Below are 13874 nucleotides of genomic sequence, written 5' to 3'. Positions count from 1 at the left end.
ATATGTACTTGAACCTGCTTTTGCTAAACAACGTATCTTTTACTGTCAAGAAATATGGTTACGAGTCATTTTACATCACAAAGAGCTGAGCTCAGTGAAAAAGTTTCAGGGCCCTTTCATTCCTGGCAGCTGTTCAGACGGTGGTTTAAGTTCTGGTCTACTGGAAGAAAATCTCAAGCCTTTGACCCCAATCAATTTTAGGTGAAACTGCACAGGCCTATAATGGCCTATCCATATTTATTATGGCCAACAGAGTCAGACGTATTCATTGTCTTAATGAGTGACCCCTGACTTTTTGATAATGGTTTTGCAGAAAGTAAATATTCGCCGTCTAACAAAATGCACAAATGACTCGGTAACAGCAATAAACTGAATATGGCGCAGCTCTCTCTTTCAACTAATCAAGAAAATGCGAAGCTTTCAAAACGATCCATAACCGAAAAAACTACAGAAACTTTCAGTACATCTGTACAGAAAAGCTGATAATTTAAAATATACATGATTAGCAAGCATTTTTTTTATGTGGTAACTTAAAAGCTTTCTACAAAATCATTTAGCGCTAAATTACACATTTGTACAGATACAATTAAAAAAGGATTCACAAATTGATTATGACCTTTATTTACAAGCATCAATCAACCACAGCACTATGACAAGTGTTCTTCAATTCTGCAAATATCTGCTTATTGATCAGTTACTTTGTTTGCCTCATATCAAAGCCATATTAGTTATAAATAAACTTCTTTAAAGACGCTCAGGAGGCTTGAACTGCTGTCAGTTCACTGGAGACGTTAACATCATAGAAAACAAGGAAGCTGGAGGTGATGTCGGTCGACCCGTCTGGGTCAGACTGGCATGTGAGACACCTGAGCCACGCTGGGCCTGATTCTGAAACTCTAAAAATAGAAGAGATTAAAATAAAATCCATCTATTTTCTATTCCCAGCCTGCGGTCTGGGTGACAGGGGTTGGACCCCATCCAACCTACCATCAGGTGGAATGGCACATCCTGGACAGCTTGTCAGCATAACAAGGGACAACAAAAACAACCACATGCAGGCAGTGATTTTAGATCACTATCAATACAACCAGCAAACTGATCATCTGGTTGGCCATCGGGAGGTTGAGGAGGTTTCCCGACGGGTGGGCGGGTGCTTCCTGTTTACTAGTGTCCGTTACTATCAAACTGACCTCTAGTGTTAGGACTATTCTTGCAAGAGAGCGTGGAACAGTTGTCAATGGATCTCATGTACTTTGTATTTATTTATTTGCCTAAGTGGGACAGCATACATTAAAGAACATTTTGAGCAGCACGAATGCAAGCAGCCGAGGCTGATTTCCATCGTTTGTCCCACTGCCAGACAGATGACCTGTCGCTAATAAGGTACAAAACAAAACAAGCAAACAAAATAAAAAAAATTTAAAAAGACGAGACAAAGATAACATTTCAAGCTAGCTGTAAGATCCCATGAATAAACTTCACATACACAATATCACAGTTTTATATCACAAAACATTTACACAGACACACACACACAGTATACATAATCCTAATCAGATCTGAGTAGGTAGTGTGTGTACCCACAAAAAACCTGCAACACAATATTTTACACTGACCTCTGCATGTACAAAAATGAATGCTTCATGACTTTGACCTGGCGTGAAAATGTCCAGCAGCAACTATGACAAACTACAAAGCACCAAAACTCACCGAAACACGCGGATACATCACTCGGATCAGGGTTATTTAACTCAACAAGCACTGAATCAAATTAACTCAGAAGTACAGAACAAACTGAAATGTGAAACGACAAGCTCGTCTGAGTTTGTTCAAGCAGCCTTTGTGCTAGTAAAGACTAGTTTTTTTCCCCAGCCTTTATGCTGGGAGAAAAACTGGATCAGAGTGAGACGAGTCCGATGGAAATACTTCAGCCTCATACAATAAACACATCAAAAGTGATAGAAAAACATTAATCAGATGTAGATAGTAAATTTCCTCAGTTTTTGTCACATGATGTAACAAGAAAAGTAGACACTTCTTTCTTTAAAAATAAGCAGAGATGGGAGATTATTTATCTGAGGAACTTGCTTGTCCATATGAGCATCTGAAAATTACAGCCAGGATTGAAGGTATCAATTTTAGAGCCATTGAAAGTTTTTCGATCAGCGCCCTCTCAGTCCATGTTGACATTCTCTTACTTTAAACTTCTCTTACTTTTGACATCTCTTCGATTTTCCAGTTTATAGTACACTTGAGTCTCGATGGTTCCTACACATCCTAAACAATGTCCTACCATTGGAGGTTTCAGATCAGAAAATGATCCCAAAAAAAACACATCACAGCTGTTTTTGGAATGACTGAAATGTTTAAAAACAGGTGTGTTCATGAATTAATTTGTTAATTGAGCACATGTTTGTTTACTCCATTTCATAGCTGCTTCTGAAAGCAAAGCTTCTGATTTCTCGGCACCACAGAACCTTGTGTTAGAGGGGCTGAATATTTTTGGCCTGTATGTAGCCTGCATGGTGCCCAGGAATGCTGCTGACCATTTGATAAAATCCTTACACAGTGTTTTACTAAAGGACCGACTGAACTATGGGAAACTGATCCAGAGCTCCCCATCCTGGCAGCAGCAGAACAGCAGACTGTCAGCACATTGTTCAGACGGCAGAGTCTTGGCTGAGCTGAGCAGCTTTTATTCCAAACATGACCTTCAGTTGCTGCAAACAGTTTGAGTAAATATGATAGTACAGTGTAATTTGCGCATATCTAGCGCAACATAGACGTATTTAGGATATAATTCTCCTAACCTAACCAATCTGTCAGAGAGCTTTCTTTAACCAACAGGCACTTGAAAAATCCCTCCTTATTGCTCCCAACTGACTCATTCAGATGATTATTGCTCAGACGTTTGACTTGGGTGAAGTATGAACTGATTTGTTTGATATTTAAAGTACGCACAGAAGAAACTCATCAGCAATTCAAACTAACGCTTCAAGAGCAGCAATCAGAGGCGACTGTCCGCAGGACTGAAATTAATCACAGAAGAAGAACAGCCTCCGCACAGCACTGAGCACATTGACAGATCCAAACTCTCAAACATTATCCATCAGCTCACTGTCTGCATTCTTTCATTGCCGCTCACTGGAGCCTATACCATGAAATATGCAGAGACAGTCACACATTTAGATGAACTGCTTGATTTGACTAAACCGGCCCCCTTCATACAAAGTCCTTCTGTGAGTAGTAAGAGAAAACCTCCTAAGTGATCAACAAATCTCTTATTTAAAAGAGAATTTCCATGTTGTTATAATTCCATTTGGGTTTCTGCTGCTTCTAAAAATAGGCCAAGCACTAAAAAAAACAAAACAAAACAAAAAAACACCCAGCTGGTTTTTGACAAGAAGTTAATCTTTTTTGGTGTGTGGAAAATGAGTCGTTTCAAAAAACTTCCAAGATGTAACGCCACAAATCAGCAGGCCCAGCCTCTCACCTAGCGACCCCAGCAGTACGCCGCCCGTCACCTAGCAACCCAAACAGAACTCCAGTATGTTTGGTCTGCTGCTTTTTTCCGCTGTATGTGCTGTACAATGGCTGCTGGAAAAAACAAGTGTTTTGTCATTGACTTATCATCTAGAGACCACCTGCTCCATTCTTGCTCTACTTCTGCTTTTCAAAGATGAATGGTTGTATATTTTTGCATCTGTTTGCAGTCATTTTCACAAGAGGGTGTAAATGTTAAGAAAGATTTTGTGCATAAAATGTAATGAATATATTTTGTTAAGCCCACAGGAACCCTTACCTGTTCAAAGACGTATAATAGCTCACCTTTGATGCCATGATGAAGCAGACACAGGATCATACTCCCCCCACACAGACCACACATACACACCTCTTCTGTTATTCTCCAGGAGCAACATGTTGTTCCATGCTGCAATTCTGGAGCTCATCATGGGGGATAAATTTATACACTCTGGATTTGAACACTCTATAAAACCGGACCTGACAAACAGTAACAGTAATATATATATATAAATAATTTAAAATTAATTCTCTTCTCAAACTCTGCGGGTGGTCTGTTTCATCCTCTGAGCTCAGGTCCTCTACCAGAGGCCTGGGAGCTTGAGGGTTCTGCGCAGTATCTTGGCTGTGCCCATTATTGCACATTTCTGGACTGAGATGTCAGATGTTGTTCCTGGGATCTGTTTTAGCCACTGCTGCAGTTTGGGGGTGACTGCCCCGAGGGCCCCGATGACCACAGGCACCACTGTGGTCTTCACCTTCCAGGTCTTTTCCAGTTCCTCTCTGAGGCCCTGGTATTTATCCAGTTTCTCATGCTCCTTTTTCCTGATGTTGTAGTCACTTGGTATTGCTACATCCACCACAACGACTTTCCTCTGTTGTTTATTCACCACCACAATGTCCGGTTGGTTCGCCATTACCATCTTGTCTGTCTGGATCTGGAAGTCCCACAGGATCTTAGCTCGGTCATTCTCCACCACTTTTGGGGGTATTCCCCACTTTGATCTCGGGGCTTCCAGTCCATATTCTGCACAGATGTTTCTGTACACTATGCCCGCCACTTGGTTATGTCGTTCCATGTAAGTTTTCCCTGCCAGGATCTTGCATCCTGCTGTTATGTGCTGGACTGTATCAGGGGCCTCCTTGCACCACCTACACCTTGGTTCTTGTCTGGTGTGATAGATCTGAGCCTCTTTTGCTGTGCAGCCAGGATGAGAGCCTCTGTGCTGTCCTTGAGTCCAGCTTTCTCCAGCCATTGGTAGGATTTCCTGATATCAGCCACTTCAGTTATTTGTGGGTGGTACATCCCATGTAGGGGCTTGTCCTCCCATGATGGTACCTCCAGCACCTCATCCTCTATTCCCCATTGTCTGAGACATTCACTGAGCACATCATCCTTTGAGGCTTTGTCCTTGATGTATTTATGGATCTTGGATGTTTCATCCTGGACAGTGGCTCTCACATTCACTAGTCCTCTGCCTCCTTCCTTACGGCTCGTGTACAGTCTCAGGGTGCTGGATTTGGGGTGGAACCCTCCATGCATGGTTAGTAGCTTCCGAGTCTTAACATCCGTGGCCTTTATCTCTTCCATTGGCCATCTAATTATTCCTGCGGGGTATCTGATTACTGGTAAGGCATAGCTGTTTATTGCATGGATCTTGTTCTTGCCATTGAGCTGGCTTCTCAGGACTTGCCTTATTCGTTAGAGGTATTTAGCTGTGGCTCCTTTCCTTGTGACCTCATCGAGGTTGCCATTTGCTTGTGGTATTCCCCGGTACTTGTAACTGTGCTCTATGTCTGCTATTGTTCCTTCTGGGAGTGAGACCCCTTCTGTGTGGATGACCTTCCCTCTCATTGTAACCATCCGACCACACTTCTCTAGTCCGAATGACATCCCAATGTCAGTGCTGTAGATCCTGGTTGTGTGGATCAGTGAGTCGATGTCTCGCTCGCTCTTGGCGTACAGCTTGATGTCATCCATGTAGAGGAGGTGACTGATCGTGGCTCCATTCTTGAGTCGGTATCTGTAGCCAGTCTTGTTGATGATTTGGCTGAAGGGGTTCAGGCCTATGCAGAACAGCAGTGGGGACAGAGCATCGCCTTGGTATATGCCACATTTGATGGACACTTGTGCAAGTGGTTTGCAGTTGGCTTCAAGGGTGGTTTTCTACAGCCCCATCAAGTTTTTATCAACAGAAACCAATATATATATATATATATATATATATATATATATACACATACACCAATTCTCTCTCTCTCTCTCTCTCTATATATATATATATATATATATATATATACAGCCACGAAGCAAGTGAAGGCATGCTAAATTTAAAACGGCTGTGTAACTACATTTTGTAGAAATTCAAGTGAATCTCTACAAGTTTAGAATAGAATAGAATAGAATATTAAGGCAGATGTCCTGCTGGAAGGTTAACCCCCTGTCCCTTCAATTCTTCAGTCTGAAGTCCCTTCAGATGTCTCTTATAAAAAGAATCCTCACAGCAAGATGCTGCCTCTACTATGATTCCCAATGGGAATTGTCCGTTTCATTTTCTATCATAGAGTTCATCATATGTAGGCTAAAATGTTTAATTTCCATCTCATCTCAAAGCATCTTGCTGAATTTACATTATGATACCCGTTCTACCTATGGATGATGACGGGTGCGAGTTGTCATTTCAGTCAACTCTTATCTGGATATGTGTAAGATGTCCAAAGCTTGGGTTGTTTTTTTATACCATATTTCTACCATGTTTGTGTCTGTTGATGGACCCAAAATGCAGACAGGAGCTGGGAGCATGGATCATATTAAATGTTCTTTAATGATGAAACCAAAAAGTCACAGAGAATGCAGGTAGCCAGAGCAGAACAAAAACAACAGGAACCAGGCACACAAGGGAAGTAACGGGATTTAACAGGATAAACTAGCAAGGACTGACTGAGAATGAGTTGCACATATTCTGGGGAGGTTGATTACTGAACAAGGAACAAATGGCTGATTTGGAACGGGTTGCACATGTGAGGGTAGAGGGCAAAACGCAGGCTGAGGAGAGCGAGAGAGAGACCGGTGCAGGGGGTGTGGGAGAGTACACAGGAGACTAGGAAATAAATCTAACTGCAGAATAACTAGACCTGTGAAACATAATTAAGCTAGCGTAGCAAAGAATAACTAGACACAAAAAATAAACATAATGAACTAGAATCACTCAGGAAGGATGGATCCAAAGTAAAACAGAAACAAGACTGATCTAATAAAAAGAAACTAAGAAACAGAGCATAAATAAACCTTAAAACAACACAAAATACTAAAAACTTCAGTTTTAAGCTTTCCCCTAATTTTCTTTTTGCTACTAAATCAGGTAATTTTTGAAGCCACCTGATTGGGGGCTTAATACAAATGCAAACCAAACTTCTCAAACTTTGTATTCTTTTTTTATTACCAGATAAATATGTATTAAATTTTTTTTTCAAATAAAATGCAATTGAAATAATATGTTTGTTGTAATTTAAAAAAGGAGAAAGATTAATGGGGTATGAGTACTTTTGCGAGGCACTGTAAAACTATTAATCCCATAATAGTGGAAAGGTCCACCCAGGCGTTTTGCACAGGGAGATTCAAGTATTTCTCAAACATGAAGGAAAAAATCAAGGCAACACTCCAGGTTTGTTTTTAACATCATAACATGATGTATAGCTCAAAAAAGTCGATTTTACATAATACTGCCCCTATAAAATGAAGTGCTTCCTTTTACATAAAGAAGTCAGCACACAATTATACAATGAAAAGGTTAATTAAAAATAAAAATAAATCAATCCACTTTGCACATTGGGCTGTAACATCAGTTACTAAGCCTCTCTCTGGACTCAACATGTGTGGTCCAGCATTATTTTCCTTCTCTTATTATTGCTGGAAACTTGCCTAAGGTCAAGCTGGCCGCGTGGAAGCATGCGCAGCTATTTTCATGCCTCCACCCGGTTCAAGTCCAGACTCTGGCTGAGTCGCTGCATGACTCTGGGACCTTGAGCCAATGCCTCCCTTCCAGAAATAGATTCCCACAGCTTGATGATGTTTGAAAAGACGGCACAGCACTGGCGCAAAGGTCAGTCGCTGCTTTTCTCCACAGATGCTGTAGTAAGATATTCAAGTGTTTGTTTCACAAGTTTGCACATTTAGCTTTCTCACACGCAGACGGCGAGTCGCTCTGGCACTTTCTGGTATGTTCTCCGCAGGGTGGCAGATGAAGGCCGTCTGTTTGGCCCATTTGATCGGACGAGTTCCGCGCCACAATGGCTGATATTTCTGTAAGGTTCTACCTTCTCCAGGAAACAAACTACAAACTGCTAAACTACATGAATTACAGTAAGTTTCTCAGGGTCTGAAGTAGCAGAGCAGTCCCAGACCTTCACTCAATGTGATGTTCTTTCTTTAAAATGTTGTGTTAATTATTTTATTATCATCATTATCATCATTCGCTTTTATAGATGCTATTTGTTTGCCACAAAACTCAGAGTATCTAAGTATATTATATGGTGCACATAGTAAGCAGTTGGTAATTATTCTAATGCTGTATGTCCGGTTGTTTTTTACAGTTGTCATTATTACTAGTATTATTATTATGAGTCTATAAATTTTCTTGTCCTGTAACGAGAGTCAGTATGTGATAATTTTGTTTTTCTGAAATATTATTGATTGCCACCATTTTCCCCACCTTAAGCATTCCTCTCGCCCTCACTTTTAATTGCTCGGTATTTGAAAGAGCGGCCAACACAGACTGAGCGGCTTCGTTCACTTCCTCCGCTGCCATTGTTAAAACTACAGGAAGACTAATATCCTAAAACAGTGCAGAAAATCAACATCATCCTCCACAATGTCTCCTTCTGTTTGCTGATTGACCAGGTTGAAATTCTACCAGAAGAATCCATTTGAACGGGAGAAATCCCAGACAAAACTCTGAAGGGAGATGAGAATCGAGTGGAATTACGTAGAAAACCAATGGCACAGCAAGATTTCTTTAATATATTCAATGATGGATGTGTTATTTATTCTGTCAGTTTTTTTTTTTCATTTTACAGAAGTCACCTCCATGAAAAAAACAACATTATCAAAGTAATTTAAAGAGCATGCTAATTTCATTCAGTAATCCATCTTGCTGAAACCTTGTCATCGTCTATTCTCTTTTAAACAGAGTCACACTCTGATTGTTTTTTCCCCGCTTAAGCTCTCTACACCTCACCAACCCCCTCCCTCACCGCAGCCACCACCCATCATGAGGCTGAATGCATCTCAGGCGGGTTGTTTCGTTACAGCCAGCACATCGGTGTCAGCGCTCGGCTCCGCTGCTGAGCTCTGAACTGTGCTGAGCGTGAAGCACCGCAGGCACGATCGCAGCGGAGATGACAAAACTGTGTCTCACCAGGTAGCTGGGATGAGTTCCCACAGACTCGCTCTCTGTTCGGCAGAAAAATGTCACAAGTGGGAGGGGATTGTGGGAAGGCTTAAACTCACACAAGTCAAGAAGTTGTTGAAATATAAACTTGAAGCTCTAAAGCAGTGGGAGAGACAACTGGAAGTGAGGGCTTCCCAGTGGATCAACATGTTTCATGTCTTTGTTTTGACCTGCATGACCTTTTATTATATCTTAGCTGCAGAGCTGTGATGCAATCAGATTCACAGTATTGCCTGAGAAGCACAGCAGCAAGGAAAGAGCTAACAGGGGACAGGTACTATGGCGGTTAATGGGGGGAATGAGAACTTTGAATGAAAACCTGTTCCCTATTTGCCCTTTGTTTTCCCAAATTGTTTTTGCCTGTTTACCTTGAGTCAAGCTAATTTGTCTGTGAGTGTAACACACCTGGCTGGGGCTCATAGGAGGCAAAGGGTTGAAATAGCTAGCAGAGAAACCGACCGATTATACAGGCTGCCAGATTTTGTGAACACACTTATGCATTTTTATAGTCAAAAACTTTGAATGTAACTCAAAACAGCTCTGTTTGATGTAACGGACAAAAAAATGTTGACCATAAGCCACAAAAAACAAAAAAAGGTGATGATATGATACACTTAACCTAAAGATGCCCAACTTTCATACATATGGTCAGAAGGAGTATAATATATACAAATAATAGCGACGTAAGCTTGTGGAACAGCTTAAAAGTGAAATTAAAATGATGTCCAACACAACTCTTAATAAACAAAATCTGGAAAAGGTTTTCATAGCGAGGTCAGACTTATTCAGTTCAATTCAATCTAAGTTTATTTTTTTTATCACATAGCGATAAATGATAAAAACAAGCAACCGTTTTATACAAAGGTTTTCTTAAACACACAAAAAATCCAGCAAATTTAGAAATGAAATATTCCCATCACACACCTACACACTGAAATACTGCAATGATGCTATTTGTTTCCTTGGTTTGGGCTGTGTATTGTTTTTTGTGTGCGACCTCGTATTTGATAGATTATAACTTTGTAGCTTTTATGAATATTAAAGGATTAAATGAGTGTACGCTTTACCTCACTTGTTTTCAAACTTGTAAATTTGATGAATAACTGTGATATCTTCATCCCGTGTGTTATTTATATGTAATTTTATCTACATGTTGGAGACAACCAGACAGTCCAAAACGTCTCTAACTGCTCGACTCTTCTCGAGTTTTTCTTTTTCCCCACTTTGAGTTGATTAAGCTGTTCCGCATGCTGTACTGCTACATTTTTACAACATTCCTCTGCTGTTTAAGAGCTTTTTAATACATATTGATACTTTCAGGAGCCTTAAACACACCAGCCTACTGTAAAGTGACCTGCTTTATGGGGTTTGTCACCACAGTAGCTGTGCGCCATGACCCGCAGCGTTACCTGTCCAGGGCGATGGCGGTCATCGAGTAGATGCTGGCGAACACAGCCGCGATGGGGAAGAAGTTGTGGAAGCGGCAGTAGATCAGTCCGAAGTACCACTCGTTGTGCACGGCGTAGGCGAAGTTGATCACCGTGTTGAAGGCGGACATGGAGACTTCGGCGAACGCCAGGTTGAGGAGGAAATAGTTGGTGACGGTCCTCATGCGTTTGTGCGCCATGATGATCCAGATCACGGTCACATTGCCCACCACCGACACCACGACTATGCAGCTGTACGCGATCGCCCACAGGACGATCCTCCACACCGGCTGCACGAACTGGTTCCGGTACACGGTTCCGTTGGTGCCGTTGGAGCCGACCGTCCCGTTTGGCACCTCGGTGGTGTTGAATAAAGGATCCATACTTTATGTTTAGAGCGCAAAGATCGCTTCACCGCGCACGTCAACAGAATGGCTACAACGGAATGAAGTCCACTGTCAGAACAAACAAACACACATAATAATAATAAATAAAATTTTTAAAAAAAGACAGTAGTGGATAGTTTCCCGCCACGTGCACTTTCCAATTGAACACAAAATTACACAACCAGTCCGCATAAAATCCCACTATAACGGACTGACTACAGGTGCGGGAGAGTTTCTGAAAACTCTCCACTCCGCGCCGTGCGTAAAAACAAAGACGCGACTTTTGCGCGCGGTGCCAGGAGCAGAAGGAGTGCGCGCTCTCTTAACTCGGTAGCGCGTCAGAGAAAGCGCTGCTCTGTCTGCCGCTGCTGTCCTCCTGCTCCTCTGCTCCAACTGAGACGCGGCGAGCCACTTATGGATCGAGCTGACGCGCGTTGCGCCGAGGGGCTGGCTTTGCGGCCATGATTATGGATGAGCTCAGGTGAGTTATTCATCTCATCCGACTCAAACCGCGCGCGGAGAGCCCGGAGGGATTACCATGCCTAAATACCTCTTATCTGATTTGATTTGGCATTATTATTATTAGTAGTAGAAGTATTCAGCTGCTGGCGACAACAAACAGGGCAAAGACGGAAAAAAAATAAATTATATGAGAACATTAATAATATTATCATTAATAATAAAAAGTGAAGAAGAAAAAAAGAAGATGTTGGCAGCAGTGATTTTGCAGTTTGAATAAAATTCGAACTCCAGGGTGTTCCCTGTAATGGGATGAGGAGAAGAAGCAGCACCAACACCCCGGTGTTCCCACTCACTGCCCCCTCTTGTGGTCTCACAGCATGAACCGTGTTTGGAAATCAACGAGCCTGGGGAGAAAACGAGCGCAATGATGTCTGTGAGGACTGGGACACATTTCACGGGAAAAAAGCTTTTCTCTGACAACAAACGGCTCTGACACGGATTCTCCTTCATTCTGGGTTCATGGCCGTCGAATTTGATACATGTTGATACAAACATAAACTTCAATATAGTCATAGGGATTTTAGGTGACAGACCGACTAAGCAGAGCACAATTATTAAATTCATTGAAAAGGATGCGTGCACAGTTTCTTGCGTGCAAATGTAAATCTGAAAAGTGTAGTGTGCATTTGCACCGTCCTGTTTTCAGCCTGTAACCAACCTCAATCGGCTGTGCAGAGCTGCAGACTTTTGTTGCCTGTTGTGACACAAGGTTTTGCTTTTTAACCCATTCATATGTTGCACACTTAATTTTTTTAGTTATTTATTTCCTTTATTTAACCAGGTAAACCCCGTTGAGATCTAGATCTCATTTTCGAGAGGGACCTGGGCAGAAATCTGCAATACACAGCAACATGGTTACAAAATAAAATTGACTAATACATATGGACAAGTGTAAAATAGTAGAAAACAGTTTAAATACAGCGACACTGTGTAGAAGCCTCTCATTGCCTATTTTTAAAAATCGCTCGAAATAAGTCCAGTGAAACCAATTCTGACATCTTGATAATGACATCTTAATGATTAAGTCAGCGTAGTTTTCGCAGGTTCTTTCATTGTTGAACACTGTTGATAGACAATAGCTAGCGGCAGTGAGCGCCTCCGCTGACTAGCCTTTACTGTGCTAAATTTGCCGTCGGCCCTCCTTACAAATATTTACAATTTAAGTCAAAAAACTGCTCATTCAAAACCTCCCACACAAACATCTCGTCACTTTACTCCAGCTGACTTCTCCCGCAAGAGACCGTCAATATAAATAGCAGCGTTAATTGATATTTACCTGTTGATAGACAATAGCGAGCTCCCAGCCGTTACTCTGCTAAATTTGCCGTTGGCCCGCTGAGTCAGGAGCGCCCACTGGTGGCGAACTGCTGCAACTGCTAAAGAGTTGCTAAAGAGTAGTCAACATCTTCAAACAAAGTAAGAAAAGGGAGGGGGTGCAATCATCTCTAATGTCCACTTTGTCACACATATACAGGTCCTTCTAAAAAAATTTGCATATTGTGATAAAGTTCATTATTTTCCATAATTTAATGATAAAAATTAAACTGTCATATATTTTAGATTCATTGCACACCAACTGAAATATTTCAGGTCTTTTATTGTTTTAATACTGATGATTCTGCCATACAGCTCATAAAAACCCAAAATCCCTGTCTCAAAAAATTAGCATATCATGAAAAGGTTCTCTGAACGAGCAGTTAACCTGATCATCTGAATCAACAAAGTAACTCTAAACACCTGCAAAAGATTCCTGAGGCTTTTAAAAACTCCCAGCCTGGTTCATTACTCAAAACCGCAATCATGGGTCAGACTGCTGACCTGACTGCTGTCCAGAAGGCCATCACTGACACCCTCAAGCAAGAGGGTAAGACACAGAAAGAAATTTCTGAACGAATAGGCTGTTCCCAGAGTGTTGTATCAACGGACCCTGAGGAAGATTGTGGAGAAGGGCCGATTCCAGACCTTGGGGGACCTGCGGAAGCAGTGGACTGAGTCTGGAGTAGAAACAACCAGAGCCACTGTCCACAGGCGTGTGCAGGAAATGGGCTACAGGTGCTGCATTCCCCAGGTCAAAGGTCAAGACACTTTTGAACCAGAAACAGCGGCAGAAGTGCCTGACCTGGGCTACAGAGAAGCATGTCATTCGGAAATCAAGGTGCCAGAGTCTGGAGGAAGACTGGGGAGAAGGAAATGCCAAAAGGCCAAAAGTCCAGTGTCAAGTAGCCACAGTCAGTGATGGTCTGGGGAGCCATGTCAGCTGCTGGTGTTGGTCCACTGTGTTTTATCAAGGGCAGGGTCAATGCAGCAGCTATCAGGAGATTTTGGAGCCCTTCATGCTTCAATCTGCTGAAAAGCTTTACGGAGATGAAGATTTCATTTTTCAACACAACCTGGCACCTGCTCACAGTGCCAAAACCACTGGTATTACTGACCATGGTGTTACTATGCTCAATTGACCTGCCAACTCTCCTGACCTGAACCCCATAGAGAATCTGTGGGATATTGTGAAGAGAAAGTTGAGAGACGCAAGACCCAAAACTCTGGATGAGCTTAAGGCTATCAAAGCA

At 41.9% G+C, this 13874-nt stretch overlaps 1 protein-coding gene across 1 annotated transcript in view; it reads right to left on the bottom strand.

Moving 5' to 3' along the window:
- Positions 1-12729, bottom strand: part of tacr1a (tachykinin receptor 1a) — a 48264-nt gene extending 35535 nt beyond the window's left edge. The window contains exons 1-2 of the mRNA XM_008417286.2: positions 12584-12729; positions 10382-10854 (exon numbers count right to left, since the gene is read on the bottom strand). Of these exons, the coding sequence (XP_008415508.1) occupies positions 10382-10782 (401 nt within the window). The 5' untranslated portion in view covers positions 10783-10854; positions 12584-12729. The remainder of the gene's footprint in view (positions 1-10381; positions 10855-12583) is intronic.
- Between the last annotated feature and the right edge of the window lie 1145 nt (positions 12730-13874).

This window comes from Poecilia reticulata, chromosome 9 (genome assembly GCF_904066995.2).
Source record: "Poecilia reticulata chromosome 9, P_reticulata-male-v2, whole genome shotgun sequence".
Taxonomy (NCBI): Eukaryota; Metazoa; Chordata; class Actinopteri; order Cyprinodontiformes; family Poeciliidae; genus Poecilia; species Poecilia reticulata.
This window is presented reverse-complemented; position numbering and strand designations above follow the sequence as displayed.